This window comes from Bombina bombina, chromosome 4, assembly GCF_027579735.1.
Source record: "Bombina bombina isolate aBomBom1 chromosome 4, aBomBom1.pri, whole genome shotgun sequence".
NCBI classification, from domain to species: Eukaryota; Metazoa; Chordata; class Amphibia; order Anura; family Bombinatoridae; genus Bombina; species Bombina bombina.
Window position 1 is genome coordinate 1,160,174,333 of NC_069502.1, and position 25,925 is coordinate 1,160,200,257.

The window sequence follows — 25,925 nt, forward strand, 5'->3', positions numbered from 1 at the left end:
GCCCCCCCATGTGTTGAAAAGTTGTCTGTCCCTAAAGTAGATAATGCTTGTCACTGTCATTTCATCTGCAATACTTACATCATTAGACGAAATGTTTCAGGTATAGATTGTTGGAGTCTGAAGCTTGATTTTCCTATTATAAAAATGTAAACACACCTAATGAGTTAAATTACAGGGGAATTATTGTAAATGCATTTTACTGTGGATAAATAAACATTAAGCAAAAAATCACAACACAATTAGGTCTGAGGCTGATCTATGTGTGATGTAATAAACTACTGAGATTACCGTCTAATTATATCATTGTTAACAGTCTCATCTGATTTAAGTATCTGCTCTGTATACAGGGACTCCACCACTCAATAAAAAAAATGTTGGTATAGAAAGCAGATAGTAGCACGTTCTCTATTGTTAGTTTGTAATTCAACAACATTTAAATGTTATTGTCATTAATTGAGTTTCTCCTACCAAGGAAAACATAATATGCTTACTAGTATTGATCAGCAGTTTCATATTGGAAATTAGAAATGCCAAAAAATAATTACAAACCTCAAATAAACTTCACACTAGTAATAATAGGCACAAATAATGCACATTCATTAGTGTTACAAACAAGTAGCTATTGAATGGTTAATGTTTATGATACTTTATAATTAAAAACAAAAACAGAACAAACAAATTAACAATTCTGGTCTTCTTTTGTTTTGAAAACAAGAAAATTGCTAACTTTTAGAATACGAATCATTTTCAGTAAATCTAAATGTGGATCAATTTTTGAAGACATTAAAGTTTTGTTTCTGTATATGCATAGTATATATAATTAATTAAACGGACACAAAAACCCCATTTTCTTTCATTATTTAGACAGAGCAAGTCTTTTCAATTTACTTCTATTATCAAATGTGCTTTATTCTTGTGGTATCCTTTGTTGAAGGAGCAGAAATGCACTTCTGGGAGATAAAACAACACATCTGGGGAACCAATAACAAGAGGCATATATGTGCATCCACCAATCAGCAGTTAGCTCCCAGCTCCTAAGCCTATCTAGGTATGCACTTCAGCAAATGATAAGTGAATAAAACACATTTTATAACAGAATTTAATTGGTAGGTTGTTTAAAATCAAATTCTCTGTCTGAATCAGGAAAGAAAATGTTTGGGTCTCATGGGCCCGATCCAATATGCAGCGTCGCCCGCAAAAGTCGGCGAAGCCAAATATTGCGCTGGTTTGGTATCCTATATACGGTGTAACATAGAAATTACGCTCGTATATTTCTGCCTTCGCCCGTAGTTTTTTGGCCCATAGACAGGTATACCAAACCCGCGCAGTTTGGTATCCAATATACAGCGTAAGGACTTACGTGGCGAAAATGGAGAAATCTTACTCCATTTTCACCTTGCCACAAAATGCAGGCGTAGTAAGCCTTACACTGAGTATTGGAGCCCCGTAGCTCCCTAAACTGGCTGCAAAATAAAACCTAACACCTAACGCATACGCAATGTCTATCTACCTGTCAACCGCAATCCCCCGCCGCAATCCCTAATAAAGTGTTTAACCCCTAAACCGCCGCTCCCGGACCCCGCCGCCACCTACATTAAATGTCTAACCCCCTAATGTGATCCCCCTACACCGCCGCCATCTATATTTAAATTATTACCCCCTAATGTGAGCCCCCTACCCCGCCGCCACCTATTTTAAAATGATTAACCCCTAATCTAATCCCCCTACCCCGCCGCCACCTATTTTAAAATGATTAACCCCTAATCTAATCCCCCTACACCGCCGCCACCTATTTTAAAATGATTAACCCCTAATCGAATCCCCCTACCCCGCCGCCACCTATTTTAAAATGATTAACCCCTAATCTAATCCCCCTACCCCGCCGCCACCTATTTTAAAATGATTAACCCCTAATCTAATCCCCCTACATCGCCGCCACCTATAATAAATGTATTACCCACTAAAATACTAAAATGTCCCTACCCTAAACTAAATTACAAATAGCCCTGAAAAGGGCCTTTTGCGTGGCATTGCCCCAAAGTAACCAGCTCTATTACCAGCCCTTAAAAGGGCCTTTTGCGGGGCATTGCCCCAAAGTAACCAGCTCTATTACCAGCCCTTAAAAGGGCCTTTTGCGGGGCATTGTCACAAAGTAATCAGCTATTTTACCTGTAATCTGACCCCCCACACCGCCGCCACCTATATTAAATATATTAACCCCTAATCTAATCCCCCTACACCGCCACCACCTATATTAAATATATTAACCCCTAATCTAATCCCCCTACACCACCGCCACCTATATTAAATATATTAACCCCTAATCTGACCGCTCTACACCGCCGCCACCTATATTAACTATATTAACCCCTAATCTGACCCCCCTACACCGTCGCCACCTACATTAACTATATTAACCCTAATTATATTAGGGTTAATATAGTTAATATAGTTATTATATTATATATATTAACTATATTAACCCTATCTAACCCTAACACCCCTAACTTAATTATTATTGCAATAAATCTAAATAATATTAATCTTATTAACTAAAATATTCCTATTTAAAACTAAATACTTACCTATAAAATAAACCTTAAGATAGCTACAATATAATTAATAATTACATTGTAGCTATTTTAGGGTTTATATTTATTTTACAGGTAACTTGGTATTTATTTTAACTAGGTACAATAGCTATTAAATAGTTAATAACTATTTAATAGCTACCTAGTTAAAATAATTACCAATTTACCTGTAAAATAAATCCTAACCTAAGTTAGGATTTATTTAAATAAACTACAATTATCTAAACTAAAATATAATTAAATACACTAACCTAAATTACAAAAAAAACAAACACTAAATTACAAAAAATAAAAAAAGATTACAAGAATTTTAAGCTAATTACACCTAATCTAAGCCCCCTAATAAAATAACAAAGCCCCCCAAAATAAAAAAAAATGTCCCTATCCTAATCTAAATTACAAAAAGTAATCAGCTCTATTAACAGCCCTTAAAAGGGCTTTTTGTGGGGCATTGCCCCAAAGTAATCAGCTCTTTTACCTGTGAAAAAAAAGAACACCCCCCCCCATTACAACCCACCATCCACACACCCCTACTCTAAAACCCACCCTATCCCCCCTTAAAAAAAAACTAAGTCTAACCCCCAAGTGCTCCTTACCTGTCCTGAAGACCGGCAGAGAAGGTCCTGTTCCAGGCGGAGAAGTCTTCTTCCAGGCGGCGACCTCTTCTTCTTCCAGGAACCAGCCGGCGTGGAGCGGAGGAGTTGAAGACCGATGACCGCGGAGCTGAAGACCGTCCTCCCTGGAACTGAAGACCGGCGATGCAGGAACTGAAGGTCGGCGACACTGGAACTGAAGACCGGAGCCATGGAGCGTGGAGGATCCTCTTCATATGATCGCCGTCGTACACTGAATCGGAATTCAAGGTACGCGATTAAAAATGGCGTCCCTTGAATTCCTATTGGCTGATTTGAGCCTTCAAATTCAAATCAGCCAATCGGATGAAAGCTACTTTAATTCTATTGGCTGATTTGAATAGCCAATAGAATAAGAGCTACTGTAATTCTATTGGCGTCAAGGGACGCCATTTTTTTTTTTTTTTTGAATAATTTTTATTGAGGTGATCAGAGTAACATCAAAACAGATAATGTGTCCAGAAACGTATCCAGGTTAATAATAGCGATGGTACAAATCTCGGTCAAATATCAGAACAGAAATATTGAAATACAGATACTGCTATTGCAAACACCATATCTAAATCTTAGCAGAGCTATGGAAACATGTGTGAAGACAGTTATTATACAAAATGGTTTATTCAAGGGCTATAGAGTGGCTTTTGAGACAAGCTATGACATTATGACTGAGATTGTGAACAGCAGTTATATGGTAATTGGGATTAGCCCGAGGGAGAAGTTATGTATGGCAAAAAATAAAAAACTGGAACGCATCAGAACGAGACCTCATTTTTTGTTTTTTGGGGGGAAAGGAAATGCAGCGGGCAGGAGCCGCTCAAAGACGGAGAGGAAAGGGGGGAGGGACGGAGCCAAATAGGAAGGCTGTCTGACAGAGCTTTGTGTCTCTGGACTTTTGTATGCAGGATAAGTACGGGTGATACCCTGGGATGGATGTGTACAAAGGGAGGTATTTGTATATGTGGAGAGCAGAAAGCTGCTGCGTATACCCCTCTCCTAGGGAGATGCCTGCTAAAGGTGGTGTGGGTAAAAGGAATGTGGGTATGACCCGCAGGTAACGAATGCCGGCGGGAAAGGGAGGAGAGGGGTCAGATGAGAGTCATATAAAGAAATAACATTGCAACTGAAAAGAAATATCAACTGTCTGTCTCTGCGATACCTTGGATAAGATGATACTAACTTATGTGACGCATACAACCTATATTCATAGTATAGTTGGGGTTTGTGAGATAAGAAAGGGGGATTGGTCATGAGAGTATGGGAGAAAAAAAATATATACCATTACCCCCGTTTTCAGGCTGTACTGAGATTATCTAGTGTTTAGCTCTCTTAGAGGTGGCTGTGGATCGTATAACTGGCGGGGCTACACCCGAGCTCTGGGCGTTGTAAAATATGTAATGGAGTCCGCTTACAGAGAGGGGATTTGGCTGGCGCATAATTAAAAGTCGTCAGTCTACTAAAGTGCCTGGCTTATGGTTTGTTAGAGTCCTATTATAGATGCGTATAGATCTCTGTCGTAAAAAATACAGGGGTATAGCATCAAATATACAGCATAGTATATCAGGTGGCATTCAGCACTATATGAGGAGCAGTCGTACATGACATGTGTCAGCTTACATTAGAGTTGTGAGAACAAAGATAAGAGAGCCTAAGCGAGTACCTTGCAGTGAAATATCTAGACTAAGTCAGGGGGAGTTTGTTAGGATGGGATTTCTTATCTCAAAGTAAGGATAAAATAAATATCAGTTACTAGTATATGCAAGCCAATTAGTAGTATGTCACTGGGAATTGACATAGTTAATATAAGATAGCTATATGTTGTGATGAATGTAAACTTGTTTAACTAACCCTTTAAGCTCAGACATAGGAAGTAATAAAACATATCTCAATCCTCCCTCCTCCACTCCCTACCTGCAAACACGGGATAGCAAAGTAACTGTCTCTAACCTAAAAGTGTCAGGCTTTATATAGTTATGCAATACTTTAGGTGAATACAGGTGGCGGCTTATATTTCTTTAGGTGTGTTGGGGATAAAGCAAAAAGGTGAGGTTCCAGCTATGAATATATGTGGAGGAGGGGAGACTGATACAGATAGTATATCCTTTGATGTATACATTCCAGTAAGGGTATATCAAGCATAGTATAGTATAAAAGATATAGTACTTAATATAAGTGCAGAAGAGTAACATATATTTATCTGAACATTGAATCCCAGAGAGGACTGCAACTAGGTGGTAGTGATTGATTCTAGCAGGCTCTGGTCTACTTTAATTATAGTGTGACTCCAGAAAATAAAAAGATATATCTATGTCTCATAAACAGTACAAAGATAGGTCACATGGCATATTTGGCCATCTTTACATCGCTCTTTATCATACAATAGGAGTAGTAGGTAAGTAAAATTGCATTGTTGGAATCTCAGTTAGCCCCCTGTACGTTAGCAAAACAGTTGATATCTTAAATCTCTTCTAATAAAACTTATATTCCCCTACAACATCCCACCAGGTAAACAATAAAACATTGAAAAATGGTAAAATACAATCGCTAGACTATTTAAAACTTGCTTATGAGCCGAATGGGCATGAGCTACAGTGGGACCTTTCAAAACTTTTTTTTTTTTGTTCCCTTTTAATATATAAGAGAAGAAAAACCAACAAAACAAATCCCTCAACGGACTGACCACCAGATATGAAATCCGATACTCAGGGAGGGAGAGTTAAGGAAAACTGAGCTGCCGTGTTGGGTCCGCTTTATAGAAATTAAATATCGCTAGGTCCATTACCCAATGCCAATCTTCTGGCTTAACCTGGCTTGAGGATCCTGGAGGGCACCGCAAGTTAGCTCAATATAACAGTTCATAGTCCGGAACGTGGAGCTCAGGTAAAAGCCGCCAACCGTTCTACGATCATGGAGCTTGAGTAGAGAAAACAGATTCTTCAGGAGTATGCCATCCCGACAGCCAGACTGCTCACTGTGTAGTGGGAGCTCTCTCAAATCACTACCGGTCGTCTCCATGGCGGAGCAAAAGTGCGTAGCTGGCAAATATAGAGGAAGAGGTGGGTTATCTTCACAGCTGTAGCGTGCAGTCAGGTTCACCTCAGCCCCCATTCTGACCGACCGCTCCGGAACAGGAGCCGGGTGCATCATGGTGGAATCGGCGGTAAGCTCAGGCTGCTGGGGCAACGTGGGTAAGCCTTGTCTGGCATTGTCCGCCATCTTGTCCCTTTGGAGTTGATGCGCCACTGGGGCGGGTAGGTTATCCAGGTTTTCTTCTGGCACGCTAGGTGCTTCTTCTCGGCTGAGAGACAAGCATTGGGAGAGGAGTTTGAACTGTGCATCCATACGGGAGCCCAGTAGAGTCAGTGCGTCCAGAATTAGGGAGTCCATCCTCTCAGCTAAGAGGGGGATCAGGTCTATCTCTGCAGGCCGAGCCTTGTAAGAGGATCTAGGGTTTAAGTGCTGCAACAAAAGCAGTCAGCTCCTCGCTGTCAGGGAAGACACTAAATCCCCGCCAACACAGTTTCCTCCACTGGTCTCAAAATCTGCTGCCAGTTGTCTCAAAATGTAGTCAGAGAAGACAATTGTTTAATCTGCTATCATTTTTGCTCTTTGAAATATCATTTTAGGGTTATTTGTGGCTTTTGTTGGTTCATTAGAGCAGGAGTTCTGTAAACCTGCGTCTGCTCGGCTCGAGTGTTGGCTCCGCCCCAAGGGACGCCATTTTTAATTGCGTACCTTGAATTCCGATTCAGTGTACGGCGGCGATCGTATGAAGAGGATCCTCCACGCTCCATGGCTCCGGTCTTCAGTTCCAGCGTCGCCGATCTTCAGTTCCTGCATCGCCGGTCTTCAGTTCCTGCATCGCCGGTCTTCAGTTCCAGGGAGGATGGTCTTCAGCTCCGGGATCATCGGTTTTCAACTCCTCCGCTCCGCGCCGGCTGGTTCCTGGAAGAAGAAAAGGTCGCCGCCTGGAAGAAGACTTCTCCGCCTGGAACAGGACCTTCTCCGCCGGTCTTCAGGACAGGTAAGGAGCACTTGGGGGTTAGACTTAGGTTTTTTTTAAGGGGGGATAGGGTGGGTGTTAGAGTAGGGGTGTGTGGGTGGTGGGTTGTAATGGGGGGGTTGTTCTTTTTTTTCACAGGAAAAAGAGCTGATTACATTGGGGCAATGCCCCACAAAAGGCCCTTTTAAGGGCTGGTAATAGAGCTGATTACTTTTTGTAATTCAGTTTAGGGTAGGGACATTTTTTTATTTTGGGGGGCTTTGTTATTTTATTAGGGGGCTTAGATTAGGTGTAATTAGCTTAAAATTCTTGTAATCTTTTTTTATTTTTTGTAATTTAGTGTTTGTTTTATTTTTGTAATTTAGCTTAGTGTATTTAATTATATTTTAGTTTAGATAAAAATAAATATAAACCCTAAAATAGCTACAATGTAATTATTAATTATATTGTAGCTATCTTAAGGTTTATTTTATAGGTAAGTATTTAGTTTTAAATAGGAATATTTTAGTTAATAAGATTAATATTATTTAGATTTATTGCAATAATAATTAAGTTTGGGGTGTTAGGGTTAGATAGGGTTAATATAGTTAATATATATAATATAATAACTATATTAACTATATTAACCCTAATATAATTAGGGTTAATATAGTTAATATAGGTGGCGGCGGTGTAGGGGGGTCAGATTAGGGGTTAATATATTTAATATAGGTGGCGGCGGTGTAGGGGGATTAGATTAGGGGTTAATATATTTAATATAGGTGGCGGCGGTGTAGGGGGAAAAGATTAGGGGTTAATATATTTAATATAGGTGGTGGCGGTGTAGGGGGGTCAGATTACAGGTAAAAGAGCTGATTACTTTGTGACAATGCCCCGCAAAAGGCCCTTTTAAGGGCTGGTAATAGAGCTGGTTACTTTGGGGCAATGCCCCGGAAAAGGCCCTTTTAAGGGCTGGTAATAGAGCTGGTTACTTTGGGGCAATGCTACGCAAAAGGCCCTTTTCAGGGCTATTTGTAATTTAGTTTAGGGTAGGGACATTTTAGTATTTTAGTGGGTAATACATTTATTATACGTTGCGGCGGTGTAGGGGGATTAGATTAGGGGTTAATCATTTTAAAATAGGTGGCGGTGGGGTAGGGGGATTAGATTAGGGGTTAATCATTTTAAAATAGGTGGCGGTGGGGTAGGGGGATTAGATTAGGGGTTAATCATTTTAAAATAGGTGGTGGCGGGGTAGGGGGATTAGATTAGGGGGTTAATCATTTTAAAATAGGTGGCGGCGGAGTAGGGGGCTCACATTAGGGGGTAATAATTTTAATATAGGTGGCGGCAGTGTAGGGGGATTAGATTAGGGGTTAATAATTTTAATACAGGTGGCGGCGGTGTAAGGGGGTCAGATTAGGGGGTAGTACATATAATGTAGGTGGCGGCGGGGTAGGGGGCTCACATTAGGGGGTAATATAGTTAAAATAGGTGGTGGCGGTGTAGGGGGATCATATTAGGGGGTAATATAGTTAATGTAGCTGGCGGCGGGGTCCGGGAGCAGCGGTTTAGGGGTTAATACATTTATTGTTAGGAGTGGGAGGGGGGATTGCGGATAGAGGGGTATACGTGTCGAGCTATGTTTGGGAGGCTTGTTAGACAGTTACAGGTGATTTTATAATTTAGACAGTTTTTGTAGGCGGCGGCAGTTTCTAATGTGCCGTAAGTCACTGGCGACTCCAGAAATTTGTACTTACGCAGATTTCTGGACATCGCTAGTTTGTCAGACTTATGGCACTTTAGCATCTGACGGCGCCGTATATGAGATAGCTCGAGTTGCGAGCTGAAACTACGGGCGGCACAGGTTTCCACGCTTGCGCCGAAACCTGCGCCATATATCGGATCGCGCCCCATGTCCCTTTAAGCACTGTGTTGCAAAATACCTGCATATAAACGAAATCTTTTAAAAGTAATTACATTTTCATTTTGTTAACAACATTTGCTTTGGTTTACAATTCAGGGACATATATATGATCGCCTGCACTGATCAAGCAATTAATGCGTATCATGTTAAAGGGTCAGAGTCCTGGATCCTAGAGAATGCATACAAGCCTATGGTTGAATTGAAAACTAAAATTACATGAAAAGTGAGCAAACTAAATAGTAAAATATTTACATTTTCTTGCACTGCAACAACATTTTATGGCAAATTCAATTTTGGGTTTATTGTCACTTGAAAGGACCAGATATTAGCCCTTAGTATGAAATTCAAATGAGAAGTTGATTTTTTTCTGACTAATTTCAGTTATGTCTTTTTCTACTCCTCCTGTATCATGTGACAGCCATCAGCCAATCACAAATACATGTACATACATTCTGTGAGTTCTTGCACATGCTAAGTAGGAGTTTGTCACTCAAAAAGTGTAAATATAAAAAGACTGTGCACATTTTGTTAATGGAAGTAAATTGGAAAGTTGTTTAAAATGACATACCCTATACAAATCATTAATTTTGACTTGAGTGTCCCTTTAAGATAACCAGAGGTACATTATCTTGAGAACAGACATGTTGTCTATATGCAATTTCAAATGAGATGTTTACACCACGTCCAGTAAAAACGACATAATTATTGAGTGAAACTTTTTAGATCTAATATATAATAGGATGATTAACACAAGGAAATTAAATCTGAACATTCTTGCTGTCACCAAGGACAGCTCTTGACATATATATGTATATGAGAGAAATATAGGGCACACATTGCACTGTATATGGGAGAGATACAGGGCACATATGACACTGTATATGGGAGAGATACAGGGCACACATTACACTGTATATGGGAGAGATACATGGCACACATTACACTGTATATGGGAGAGATAGAGGGCACATATGACACTGTATATGAGATAGATATAGGGCGCACATTGCACTGTATATAAGAGGGAATATAGGGCACACATTACACTGTATATGGGAGAGATACAGGGCACATATTACACTGTATATGGGAGAGATATAGGGCACATATTACACTGTATATGGTAAATATACAGGGCACCCATTACACTTTAGGTAAGAGAGATACAGGGCACACAATACACTGTTTATGGGAGAGATATAGGGCACATATTAATTACACTGTATATGGGAAATATACAGGGCACACATTACACTTTATGGGAGAGATATAGGGCACATATTACACTGTATATGGGAGAGATATAGGGCACACAACTGTATATGGGAGAGATATAGGGCACACAACTGTATATGGGAGAGCTATAGGGCACATATTACACTGTATATGGGAGAGATACAGGGCACACAAATGTATATGGGAGAGATATAGGGCACATATTACACTGTATATGGGAGAGATATAGGGCACATATTACACTGTATATGGGAGAGATATAGGGCACATATTACACTGTATATGGGAGAGATACAGGGCACACAAATGTATATGGGAGAGATATAGGGCACATATTACACTGTATATGGGAGAGATACAGGGCACACAACTGTATATGGGAGAGATATAGGGCACATATTACACTGTATATGGGAGAGATATAGGGCACATATTACACTGTATATGGGAGAGATATAGGGCACATATTACACTGTATATGGGAGGGATACAGGGCACACAAATGTATATGGGAGAGATATAGGGCACATATTACACTGTATATGGGAGAGATATAGGGCACATATTACACTGTATATGGGAGAGATACAGGGCACACAAATGTATATGGGAGAGATATAGGGCACATATTACACTGTATATGGGAGAGATACAGGGCACACAACTGTATATGGGAGAGATATAGGGCACATATTACACTGTATATGGGGGAGATATAGGGCACATATTACACTGTATATGGGGGAGATATAGGGCACATATTACACCGTATATGGGAGAGATATAGGGCACATATTACACTGTATATGGGAGAGATATAGGGCACATATTACACTGTATATGTGAGAGATATAGGGCACACAATACACTGTATATGGGAGAGATATAGGGCACATATTACACTGTATATGGGAGAGATATAGGGCACATATTACACCGTATATGTGAGAGATACAGGGCACACAATACACTGTATATGGGAGAGATATAGGGCACACATTGCACTGTATATGAGAGAGATATAGGGCACACATTACACTGTATATGGGAGAGATATAGGGCACACATTACACTGTATATGGGAGAGATATAGGGCACACATTACACTGTATATGGGAGAGCTATAGGGCACATATTACACTGTATATGGGAGAGATATAGGGCACACATTACACTGTATATGGGAGAGATATAGGGCACACATTACACTGTATATGGGAGAGATATAGGGCACACATTACACTGTATATGGGAGAGATATAGGGCACATATTACACTGTATATGTGAGAGATACAGGGCACATATTACACTGTATATGGGAGAGATATAGGGCACACATTACACTGTATATGGGAGAGCTATAGGGCACATATTACACTGTATATGTGAGAGATATAGGGCACACATTACACTGTATATGGGAGAGATATAGGGCACATATTACACTGTATATGGGGGAGATATAGGGCACATATTACACTGTATATGGGGGAGATATAGGGCACATATTACACTGTATATGGGGGAGATATAGGGCACATATTACACTGTATATTGGGGAGATATAGGGCACATATTACACTGTATATGGGAGAGATATAGGGCACATATTACACTGTATATGTGAGAGATATAGGGCACATATTACACTGTATATGGGAGAGATACAGAGCACATATGACTCTGTATATGAGAGAGATATAGGGCACACATTGCACTGTATATGGGAGAGATATAGGGCACATATTACACTGTATATGTGAGAGATACAGGGCACATATTACACTGTATATGGGAGAGATATAGGGCACATATTACACTGTATATGGGAGAGATATAGGGCACACATTACACTGTTTATGGGAGAGATATAGGGCACATATTACACTGTATATGGGAGAGATATAGGGCACACATTACACTGTATATGGGAGAGATATAGGGCACATATTACACTGTATATGGGAGAGATATAGGGCACATATTACACTGTATATGTGAGAGATATAGGGCACATATTACACTGTATATGGGAGAGATACAGGGCACATATGACACTGTATATGAGAGAGATATAGGGCACACATTGCACTGTATATGAGAGAGATATAGGGCACACATTACACTATATATGGGAGAGATATAGGGCACACATTACACTGTATATGGGAGAGATATAGGGCACATATTAATTACACTGTATATGGGAAATATACAGGGCACACATTACACTGTTTATGGGAGAGATATAGGGCACATATTAATTACACTGTATATGGGAAATATACAGGGCACACATTACACTGTTTATGGGAGAGATATAGGGCACATATTAATTACACTGTATATGGGAAATATACAGGGCACCCATTACACTTTATGTACGAGAGATACAGGGCACACATTACACTGTATATGGGAGAGATACGGGGCACACAACTGTATATGGGAGAGATATAGGGCACACATTACACTGTATATGGGAGAGATACGGGGCACACAACTGTATATGGGAGAGATATAGGGCACATATTACACTGTATATGGGAGAGATACGGGGCACACAACTGTATATGGGAGAGATCTAGGGCACACATTACACTGTATATGGGAGAGATACGGGGCACACAACTGCATATCGGAGAGATACAGGGCACATATTACACTGTATATGGGAGAGATACGGGGCACACAACTGTATATGGGAGAGATATAGGGCACACATTGCACTGTTTATGGGAGAGATATAGGGCACATATTACACTGTATATGGGGGAGATATAGGGCACATATTACACTGTATATGGGGGAGATATAGGGCACATATTACACTGTATATGGGAGAGATATAGGGCACATATTACACTGTATATGGGAGAGATATAGGGCACACATTACACTGTATATGGGGGAGATATAGGGCACATATTACACTGTATATGGGGGGGATATAGGACACATATTACACTGTATATGGGAGAGATATAGGGCACATATTACACTGTATATGGGAGAGATATAGGGCACACATTACACTGTATATGGGGAGATATAGGGCACACATTACTCTGTATATGGGGAGATATAGGGCACACATTACACTGTATATGGGAGAGCTATAGGGCACATATTACACTGTATATGGGGGAGATATAGGACACATATTACACTGTATATGGGAGAGATACAGGGCACATATTACACTGTATATGGGGGAGATATAGGGCTCATATTACACTGTATATTGGGGAGATACAGAGCACATATTACACTGTATATGGGGGAGATATAGGGCACATATTACACTGTTTATGGGAGAGATACAGGACACATATTACACTGTATATGTGAGAGATATAGGGCACACATTACACTGTATATGGGAGAGATACAGGCACATATTACACTGTATATGTGAGAGATACAGGGTACATATTACACTGTATATGGGAGAGATATAGGGCACACATTACACTGTTAATGGGAGAGATACAATGTACCCATTACACTGTATATGGGGGAGATACAATGTACCCATTACACTGTATATGGGAGATATATAGGGTACACATTACACTTTATGTGGGAAATATACAGGGCACCCATTACACTTTATGTAATAAATATACAGGGCACACATGACACTGTTTATGGGAGAGATACAGGGCACACATTACAATGTTTATGGGAGAGATATAGGGCACATATTACACTGTTTATGGGAGAGATATAGGGCACATATTACACTGTATATGGGAGAGAAAAAGGGCACATATTACACTGTATATGGGAAATATCCAGGGCACACATTATACTTTATGTGGGAGTTTTACAGACACCCCATATAGTTTTATGTGTGACTGGGAATGATGTATGCAGCATATTAAAGGGCAGCATTTTGTTTTTTAATAGCCATTGTTATTTATTGCACAATGTAACATTATCAACTACTTTAATAACAACAATGTCCTGTTTATTGTAAACTGTATATATAAAAATACCTACCTGGAAATACAATTTCTATATTATCCTTAAAATCATATTCACTAATATGTGTATGATTTGGCCACATAAGTGAATATGTAACAAAATCACATAGAAGCTGAAGAGTTTCCTCACACATACAGAAATTGGACTGTTCTTAGTAAATGTAGTCTATACAGGTAATATCTTCTCCATAAGTGCTGACAGTTCAGTTTCATGCAATATTGGCATAAAACGCATTGTTAAAAAAAAATGTGGCACCAGTATTCAGTATACTAATTACTATATCAGTAATTACTATTTGCTGACAGAATAATACATACATGAAAATAAACAGTTACAAGTTAATACATTTCTCTTTAAATGGAACTAATGCATTAACATTGCTGCTATAGAGTTTCCAAGGCTGCAACATCATGAACTGTAATCTTGTTCACTATATTGATAACCACTGGCAACATTGTAGCCAGATATAAGGGCACCATATTATAGTTGATGTTTGAACATATGCATAAATCTCACAAAACCATTATACAGGGGGCCCTCGTTTTACAACGGTTCAATTTACACCGTTTCAGAATAACAACCTTTTTTCCAGTCATGTGACTGCTATTGAAAAGCATTGAGAAGCAGTGCATTTATTAAAATAGCCAGTAGGTGGAGCTGTCCGCTTGTGTTGCAGCAAAGCCAAGCAAGCTGAAATTAATCAGTTTAACCAGACCTGAGCTATCAAGCAGATTTCAAAGGAACAAGATCTTCCTGTCTATAAATCAGTCCAGATTGGAATGCATAGAAAGAACTGTTTGCAGAAAAATGCAAGTGAAGTCTGTGTTGTGTGATTATTTTATTAGGTTTATAATGTTGTTTAGCAAATGTTTTTGTTTGTTTAACTTAGTTTAATTATATATTCTGTGTTGTGTGATTATTTTATTAGGTTTATAATGCTGTTTAGCATTTAAAGTCTTCATTTCAAAGCTTTAAAAATAATGTATTAGGTGTTACTTATGACAATTTTGAGAGGGGCCTAGAACCTATCTACCTCACTTCCAATTGACTTACATGATAAACTGGGTTTCAATTTACAACGGTTTCGATTTACAACCATTCCTTCTGGCACCTAACCCCGGCGTAAACTGAGGGATACCTGTATATTGTATGGCATTTCATTTTCTTCCGTTCCCATAGATTTCTTTCTTTTGTCAGAGGTGTTAGACTGCATCACATCTTCTAGGCCTAACCCAAACTCCCTAGTGTCACCTCAGAACATACAGACACCTGTCTGACCCCTCCCTAACACCTCCTTGGAGCAGACACCCCTCATGTCTCTTTTGTAAAAGTGACAGAATTTAAACTTTTTTCACTACTTTTCTTTAGATAGTTAATAATAAATCAAATCCATTTACTATCATCTTGATATACTGAATGCACTGTGCAAGGTTTTAACAAACAAACAAAAAAAAGATATATTTCTTAGTGTATTTTATTGTGAATTGTAAAAAGAAAATGTATTTATTGTGTATTTTCTGTATCTTTACAAATAAAATAAAACAATATATAAAATAAAATGTATATTAGTATAAACATTTACATATTTACTAATGGTATGATGGGGCATTATTTAAGTTAGGGTGGACAGAATTATTTGTATGGCTATCCAGTCACTAATGGTGGGATTGACCACAGGCCAAATTACATTTTGCTTACACTTATATAAAAGAAAATGCCTCATATTACAATCTGATTATAATAAAATTTTAGTTAAAGTTGCATATTTTGGTACCCTGTGATGAAAAACACAGGAGTGTGCACATGTTTTGGGAACTATATGCATACCATCGTTACAATCATTATTGCAATCAACGCTGCTATACAGTGCACACGACACACGCAGGTTCCTGAGCCTACCTCAGTATGCTGTCCTGGAAATGAGTTATGTTTCACAAATAGTACCAAGTTATTATTATCATCATTTATTTGTAGAGCGCCAACAGATTCCGCAGAGCGTCTCACTTTAATTTTGAATGTATGCCAAGTTAAAGAGGCACATTTGGTGAAATAAATATATTAGAAATATGTTCTGCCTGAATCATGAAAGTGTATTTCTGCCTTCCATGTTCCTTTAATGAATTTAATTTAACTGGAAATACTACTCCAATTTTCAATATTTGATACCATTAACAATCTTAATTACTGAACAAGAAGAGAATGATATGCTCTGTCTGAATCATGAACGTGTATTTCTGCCCTCCTTGTCCCTTTAACAAATTTAATTTAACTGGATACACTACTTTAATTAACAATATTTTGTACCAATACACAAGCTTCACTACTGAACAAGAAGAGTGGAACTACTTTTTTTCCATAACAGATGCTGATTTCTGTTTTCTGTTGGGGGTGACATCAATTCTTGAAGAGTCAGACGTGGCCCATTGTGTGCAGTTCGAGTGTCACTGGTTTAAGATTGGTTTTTAAACAAAGTTTCTTGCTTCTTCAGTGTGTGACAATTTCATCAGCTGTGTGTAACAGTTAGTTGTAGAATGGTTTATAGCAATTTTACAAAAAGAACTTAAGTACATTGTTGTCTGTCATACACAATTATAACTATAGGTGAGAATGGCCCAAACTGCTCATACATACATCAGTAAGTGTAAACTTTCGAGTACCCCCCCCCCCCACACACACACAAAATTGCTCTATTTATTTAGAGCATCTTATTTTTAAAGGGCCATTAAACAATAAATACATGTCATGCACCTCCCTCTAATTATAGGTGCTGCCATTTTGGTACCTAGATTACACTGCAGGTATCCAAAGGAGAGTTATTGCACATGTGCAAACACATCAGCACTGGAATGCAGGAGAAGCTAGATGACTAAATGGAAGACAGGGAATAACCTCAATACTATGGTCATAAAATGTATTGTTTGTTAAATGCCCCTTTAAACAAATGTGCTTGTTTCTGCTGAGTATTTAATTATTTTTCTCACAAATTCACCATTAAAAATATAACAGAATGTTTACAGGTAAATTGTTTAATGTGTTTTTGTGAAGAATGTATGCCCCTGTGTTTTTAATCCTACTAACGGGCTAAATAAACCTCTATGCCACTCCATTTGACAATACGGCTGGTGATTGGAGCATACGTATATGTGGCACTCTGGAGCTGTTCAGATACATGACAGATGCCTGACTTGGGTTATAGTGAGGGAATTTGTGTCTATGATGTACATTTTGTATTATTTCCAGCAAACTTTATAGATCCTGTTCTCAGTTTTACCTTATGACAGATCATTAATTGAGTCTCTTGGGCGTAACAAGCATGCAAAAAAGTAAATCATTTTAAATGTTTGCCAAGAGTATACCACTTCAAAAAGGCTCAAAACAACTGATGTACAGTGCTTTATATTTTGTACTTCTACAAAGACTGATCACTACAGGACTTTAGAAATGCTGGTGCCTATTGAATTATTGGAAAGAAGAAGCAAATACAAAAACTAGAGTATGAAATATATTTGTTATAATATCAATTTAATACTCTAATGTTTTTTTTAATCATTTTAGATTAATAAATATAAATATCTGCTGAGATGCCACATGAGCTTAGTGGGTTTTTCAGACACTTGTATCTGCTGAAATGTGGATTCCAAGTATTATCTGGTTCTGTGTCAAGGGAATTAAATATAGAATTGGGACATTACCCTGGTGTTACCTGAGTGCAAGATTCTCCAAGGTCACATTCACACCTTCGGGGGATTTTGACACCTTTTTACTCCTAAATTCTATAAAAGGCACACAACAGTTTCAGTTATCATCCAGGCACCTGAAGAGCACAGGTCTTTCCTCAAGCCTTACAATTAGAAGGGCCAAAGTCAGGAGCCACTACAATGGCAGAATGTGCGGCAGCAACTGGAGATTTATATTCTTGCTTTTCCTCGGATGTTCACCAGATAGGACTAAATCATCTTCTTGTCAACCAAGTGGAAGCTTGTCTCCCTTCAGCTCATCACAAGGACTTCCAACGGGGCTCTGTACAAGGTGAGTTATTGCAACACTGGTCCATTTTTTCTTATACTATTGATAGCTGATAGTCTTAACAAGAATATTTTTTATAATTTTACACCAAAAAAATTAATCTTTTTTTTTAAAAAAAATTAAAGAACCCAAAATTAATTTACATTAAATACTTATGTATATTTTTTTAATTGCATTGTATCCAGAAGGAAATGAGTGTTGCATGTATAGCTTATTAAATGATAGGGTAAATAACACATTATCAAGACAAATAGGTCTGTTTGTTTATTTATTTTTAAAACTAATACATTTCAATTGCCTAATAAGGGACAAGTTTTCATATGCATCACTGAGTAGTTATTCAGTAATTAGAGCTAGTGAGGAAATGATCTTTGAGGTTCAGTTGTAAATTACTTTCTATTAGTTGCAATATTGGTTGAAGAGGTTTAACATAACCCTTTTCTATGCACAATATTTTGAAATAATGAATTGCTGATCTTTCATATACTGTTTAAAGTCACTTTAAAGGGACAGTCTAGTCAAAATTAAACTTTCATTATTCAGATAGGACTTGTAATTTTAATCAACTTTCCAGTGTACTTTTATCATCATATTCTCTTTGTTCTCTTGGTATTTTTAATGAAACAAAACCTAGGCAGGCTCATATGCTAATTTCTAAGCGCTTGAGGGCTGCCTCTTATCAAATGTTTTTTAAATTCCTTTTCACAACAAGAGACTGACAAGTTCATGTGGGTCATGTAGAGAACACTGTAATGCACAGGGAGTTATTTAAGATTTAGCACAAAACAATACTAAATGCAAGTCAATAGATAATAAACAGTCACAGTCATGTGATCAGGGGGCTGGAAGAAGGTTCTTAGATACAAGGTAATCACGGAGGTAAAAAGTGTATTAATATAACTGTGTTGGTTATGCACAACTGGTGAATGGGTAATAAAGGGATTATCTATCTTTTAAGACAATAAAAATTATATTGTATCCCTTTAATCAAATACATTTGTAATAACTGAAATTGATGATTTTTATAGTCACTAGAATCAAGACAGTTAGTGAAAATATTAACAGTAAATGGACATTGATTAGGAATCCTCCAGTAGGTCTATTGGTTGCCAGTAATTTTGACATACTCCAGAAGAATTAAAGAGAAAATATATTTTTTTTTCAGTATATATATTTAGATGTCACAAACAAAAACAATCATGTCCATTTTTAATTATTTTTTTTAGATGTGACAGTGAATTTTTCATAACAACATTGTTATTGTCTCAACAGAAAAGATGAGCAGTGATCTCAGCTCACTACACACCGAGGTACAGAAGGATCAGCAGGTCACAGTCACCTCCAGCTCTGCCCCAGAGCCACTGCCCCAACGCAGAAAGAGAACAGTCTATAGCCAGGCCCAGCTGGATGCCCTAGAGCAGTTCTTCCGAAGCAACATGTACCCAGACATCCACCACCGGGAGTACCTGGCTACACAGATTAATTTACCTGAGTCAAGGATACATGTAAGTGCTCATGTGTTACATTATCTTAATCTTATATTGTCATTAGCCTTAGACCCTACATGCACTATAAGCAGTGGTGGGATTCAGTCTGTTCTCATCAGTTCTTAAGAACCTGTTCCTAAGATTTAGTAAATGTATATGTTCTCTAATATAGATAAGTTTGAGAACCTGTTGCTAAAATTTCAGAATCCCACCACTAACTATAAGTAGTCATATAGGGGGTAGATTTATTAAGCAACGGATGCTGCATTATATGCCCATTGTTTCAGGTCCTTAACTTCTCTGACACCTTTTAGGTGGTGGACTGAAATCATCCCAATCCAATCCGATTGGAATGATTGATGGTTCCTGCTATCAGCCGATTGGCCACAAATGAGAAAGGGGGCGGCATTACACAAGCATTTCAGTAGAAATGCTTGTGCAATGTTAAATGCCGACAGCGTATGTTGTCGGCATTTAGAGAGGTCGAGCAGACATGATTTGCTACAGCGAATCATGTCCGCTCGACCTATGGTAAATCTACCCCATATTCTCTGGGCATCTCTAGATTGAATCTATTTACAGAGGCAAGGCTTCATTTGTTCTCATATTATTAACATAACATATTCTCTTCTTAAATATTAGAACTCCCAGTATCATAGTTTTAGATTTATTTTATATATATATATATAGTTTCCTCAATGTTCAAGATCACTGAGTCTATTTGTTGCATATATGGAATATTACAAACTGTTAAAGCATTACAATTCTTTCTAAGTATAATCTAATAACTGTGATTCCTGTTACTCATGTCATGTTTTCTTTTTCTATGTAGGTCTGGTTCCAGAACAGGAGAGCAAAGGTCAGACGTGATGGGCGCAAGTCTACCCTGTTTCCTATGCTTAGAGAGCAATGTTCAAGCACCCCAGTAGTCAACAAGGACATTTCCTCTTCTTTGACAATGTCCCATCTTTCAAAGGCTTGGTGTCAGCAGGAAAAATTACATGAACCACCTCATCAAGACCAACCAGAGTGGAAATCAAAGCAATATTTTGGTAACCAATCTCATGAAACGTCACATACTATGAGCAGGCAGAAGATTCTAGTGCACCATCTCAACACATCATCCAGTGTGTTATCTGCAAATCGCACCGGGAACTGGCACAATGTGAACAGAGGTAGACCTGTAATCGCTGGCTTTCAAAACAAAGTGATGGACCTCAGTGTTAGACATGTATCTATGAATGCTGATCTCAAGATAGACTATGATAATTTCCCTCCCAATAGGACCATTGGACCAGAGATGAATGTAGTAATTCCACCAATCCCAAGTTCAAAATCGTCAACAGATGAAAAGAGAAATACTGATTTCACAAAGAAGAAGCCACACTTGACTATTGGCTACAATGGACAATACACTTCCTTTTCAGGTTCTGGAGATAGTGACAGATCTACAGATCTTAAAACAGACTGGAAAAGAAGAAGTTTGATTTCTGTTTATCATCATTTGGATTAAATAAAGACTCTGGATCAATATTTTACTATGTACTATGCCCAATGATTATCCTAGTGTGTAATACTTTGCTGAATACACAGAATTGTAGCATAAAGAAAATCATATTGATATAGTTTGACTTTGAAGCACTAGGAGTGTTATTTGTTCTTCTGGATATTATATTACTCAAGTTATTTGTGATTGTTAATGCACTGTTAATATTATGAGTTCATATTATGAGTTTTTGTGAGATTTTATATATAAAAAAATAAATAAATAAAAAACAATTGAAAATTAACTGAACAACATTGTTTTTATTTAATAATATATTTTAGAGTTTCTCAATTGGACTGTTTTTAACAGCATTACAATACAATAAAATCTAACTTATGTTAAAGGGATAACAAGCATTGCGTAATTGCAATACATTTCTCTTGTATTGCTATAGAATAACATATCAGGTCTAAACATTTTTAAAACAAATTAACTTTTTGTTTGCTGTAACTCCACTCATTATTTGCCTCATTTGGAGGAGCAAATCTAAAACTGAGTCTGCAAACAATGTGGCTAACCAGAGTCATTGGGGGTTAGCCTTGGCATGTCTGCAGTTTACTTTTTCAGTTCTGAGAATTAGAAAATCCACAATTTTAAGAGCTAAATTAAATTAAAAGGGGGCAAAATAATTAGTGAATGTACACAAATAATTGTTTGATTGATCACTGGCTACAGAAAACAACTCCCACAAACCTATTGGTGGATAGATGCACATCAACAGTGATAAAAAATGAAACAGTATGACTTACAGATATTAAATAAACTAAATTGTATTATATTTTAAAATATCCAATTTACATTTTTTTTTTCCTTTAATGATTAAAGGGACAGTGTACTGTAAAATTGTTTTTCCCTTAATGTATTTCCAATTACTTTTTTTTACCAGCTGCAAAGTATAAAATGTATGAGATTTGCTTTTTAAGGCTTATTTGTGTATACGAATGAGCTGATTTTGTATTTTTAAGCCACAACCTAATAAAATGGGTTGAGCTTGTAGGTATAATCAGATCTCATTACTTTATCACATTGTGCACATATACCTGTTTCTTTACCTTATATCTGTCCATAAACCAATCACCAATACTTGGAGAGAACATTGGAAAATTAACATTTTATTATCTTATCTCTTCTATAACCCACTGGGAGTGTAATTTCTTCTACTGGATGTGTTAACACAGCTTGGCCTCGAGGCCAAAAACTTTCAGGATGGGTGGGGATACCACAGGCTAAATAAACAAATTCAAATGCCAATATAATGGTAATGGAAATACTTGTAAACAATTTAATACACTCCAGCAGGTAAAGGGGATCATTGGGAACAAATTAAAGGGGATAAATATTTTGAGTAAACTGTCCCTTTAAAGTTTTAGAATATTTTAACTCACTGGTGGTTTATACTGCATAGCCACTGGAAAATCTGCCCCCTACTAACACAATTTAACTGGTATTTCTCACAAAAAAAGACATGGGCAGTGGCATATGGAGAGGTAATTAATGCCCCATTAGTTTGTAATAAAATTGCTAAATAAAGTATTTGGCCAGTATAGGACTGGGAAGGCAACATACCACAGCATTAACCCACAAAATTGTGTCCCCCTCACCAAGTCCTTCTGCCCCTCCCAAATTCCTTCTGCTTCTCTCCAAATCCTGCTAGGCTAAACAAAGTGTCAATCCATCCAAACTTTAAAGGGGCAGTGTACACCAATTTTCAAATAACTGCATGTAACACTACTATACAGAAGAATATGCACTGATACTGATAAAACTTACTTAAAAGCTCCCTATTTAGCACTGTTGAAGAGGTTAAGCGGGGACACCCACTGAAAGGGGCTGAGAAAACAAGAAATGCAGACCCCCCTTCTCTGCATATGAAAAGACAGATAACATAAACAGGAGCCTGCAGGAGTCTGTAAACCTGTGTATACATCTGACACTGCGGGGCTTGGTTAGGAGTCTGAAAATCATCACGTTATTAAAAAATAAGCAAAACTATACATAGTTACAAAAACAATCCCAGGTGGCTATATAAATGGATCATCTACAAAACATTTATGCGAAGAAAGATCTACAATGTCCCTTTAAGATGTTTGTAGAAAATAGCATTTCACATTTCAGAAATTACCTTATGTTTCTTTCCACAAAGGACTTTTGTGCAATTTGGTAACTGCAAGAATCAGATGACATCAGTGGTGTATTTAGGTTTTGTGTTGCCCTGGGCACTTGAAATTCTGCTCCCCCCAGGTTTTAGGCTTTTTTTTTAGCCATAATATTTTTTGGTCAGGGTGTAATAAGTTTTTTATTTTTCTGGTATATGCCAGGAGAGGCGGAGATAATATGAGGGGGATCATGGCACAGCATTGGTGGCATTGTGGGAAATGTAGTTCTCAGCAAGGGGGCCTATCATCCAGGCTCACAGAGCTAATTTTAATGTGCGGCTTGATGCGGCAAGTGGTGGCCAGTGAGGGTAAGTAGGGAGCCCCCGGCCTTTATGAGATAGCACAGGAGTTATCAGCGCTAAAAATCTAAAAAGGATACCTAAGCCACTCTCCACTATCTCCTCAAGATATCTATTAGCTCATAAACCTAAAATCATATTCAAAAAAGCGAGAAATCTTAAACAAATCCTAGCACCAAGTGAACTAAAGAGGGAGAATAAAAATCTTGTAGATAAAGATCTTAAAGGTCATTCCCCGAAAGGTTTTTTTCCCTGCAACATATGTAGAGCATGTAGATATAGTAATAAAAATAGCTCTATATATTTAGATGGAATAGGTGAAGATTTTGCTATAAAAGACATAATCAGATGTTCAACTAAGGGGGTTATATACCTCATCAAATGTTCTTGCAATTTAGTTTATATCGGAGAGACCACCCGAATGTTACGTGACAGGATCCGAGAACATTTATGTAACATTGATAAAGGCAATCTCGATACCCACTTATACAAGCATTTTAGGGAAATCCATAACAATAACCTACAACATTTTAAGTTCTGGGGGATCTGTATAGTCAGAGGAAATTGGAGGGGAGGGGATTTTGAGGCCCAACTCCGTAAAAAAGAATCTGAATTAATATATAAATTAGATACCCTCTATCCTAGAGGGTTAAATTCAGAGTTAGATATATCCCCCTTTTTAGTAGTATAACCAGTTAGAATACATACCCCACAATTCATGTGTAACAGTAACTACCCCTTACTAAGTAACAGATCCATTTCAGGAGAATACATCACAAGTACCAAAGGATTAATAAATAGCCCATTTTACTAATATAATAAAAATATAAACAATCATAGTTGAAACAAAAATATAATTTAGTATAATATTAGCAAGATACCCAGATCATAGTGATTATATATATATATTTTCCCTACTTTAACTTATTCTCATTTATATTTTGTTTTCGTTTCAAACAATGGAATACCACCCTTTGGAAATACCACCCTGAGGCAGTAATAATCCCAATTATATTCACATTATTATTGTTTTATATATAAAAGAACATTATTGTTAATACATTATTCCATAATCTCGTAATGGCCAAAGAAACATAACAGGAAAACATGGGAGATTAAGATTCCCAAAGGAACAAAATAATAACTAATGTGATTCCACCTTAAGAATCATTCACCTGAGAAATCCACCTTAAGAAACAATTACCTGAAAACACACCAACCAATGAGAAGGAAGTAACGGCTTTTTAAATCCAAGTTCTGGCAGCAACTGATATCTTGATAAAGCCCACACACATGGGTGAAACGCGTAGAAGCTGAAGTTGCCTGTTACCAGAACCAAACCCACTAGGTACCTAGTATTTGCCCGCGCGTATTAACGCTAAGAGCGGGTGCCTTTTTCACCTCAGTGACTGTATTTACAAAGATCCAGACTGTCTGTCAAAAGCAGGGAGCTGGGAACATTGGAAGCAAAAGATAACAGCTTGCCAGGTACTCACACACAAGGAGCGACGTACCTTTGCCGGTCACCTCCCCACGGAGGGAGTGGTGAATCCTGTACCAAGGAATAGAAGCTGCAGCACACTAAGCGGCTCACACGCAAGGAGCGTGTTTTGACTAAAGACCACAGACTCTGAGATACATTACAGCGACATTTGGACACAGTCGCTGCAACTTTCTGTGAGTTAAAGTTACATATAACCAGCAAAGATACAAAGTATCCTAATTAAGGAACATTTTATCGTTTTTACCCAGCACGTTAATTTCAATCACAGAGATAAGTCTTGTATGTTATATACCATACAAACAAAAAGGGATTTCATCTGCTGCAAATATATAAGGACCATAGAGACTGTCCATTATATTCAGGAACAAAATATTTGATTTTAAGGACATAGTAATTGATCAATTCTATTTTTTTTTTTTAAAAAAGCGCTTATTATAAATATTTTTATCAGGGTGGTATTCCAAGTAATAGTTATATATATCGTATCCAATACTTACTTTATGTGCCTGTAATTGTTCTTACGTATTGTTTTTTAAATTTATGTATTGCAT

At 37.8% G+C, this 25,925-nt stretch overlaps 1 protein-coding gene across 1 annotated transcript; it reads left to right on the forward strand.

Annotated features, from left to right (window-relative positions):
- The first annotated feature begins 18,234 nt into the window (after positions 1-18,234).
- On the forward strand, positions 18,235-21,382 carry LOC128658255 (homeobox protein Mix.1-like). The gene is made up of 3 exons (XM_053712791.1): positions 18,235-18,385; positions 19,655-19,887; positions 20,702-21,382. The coding sequence occupies exons 1-3, from the start codon at positions 18,235-18,237 to the stop codon at positions 21,380-21,382; spliced, it is 1,065 nt and encodes a 354-aa protein (XP_053568766.1).
- The last annotated feature ends 4,543 nt before the right edge of the window (positions 21,383-25,925 follow it).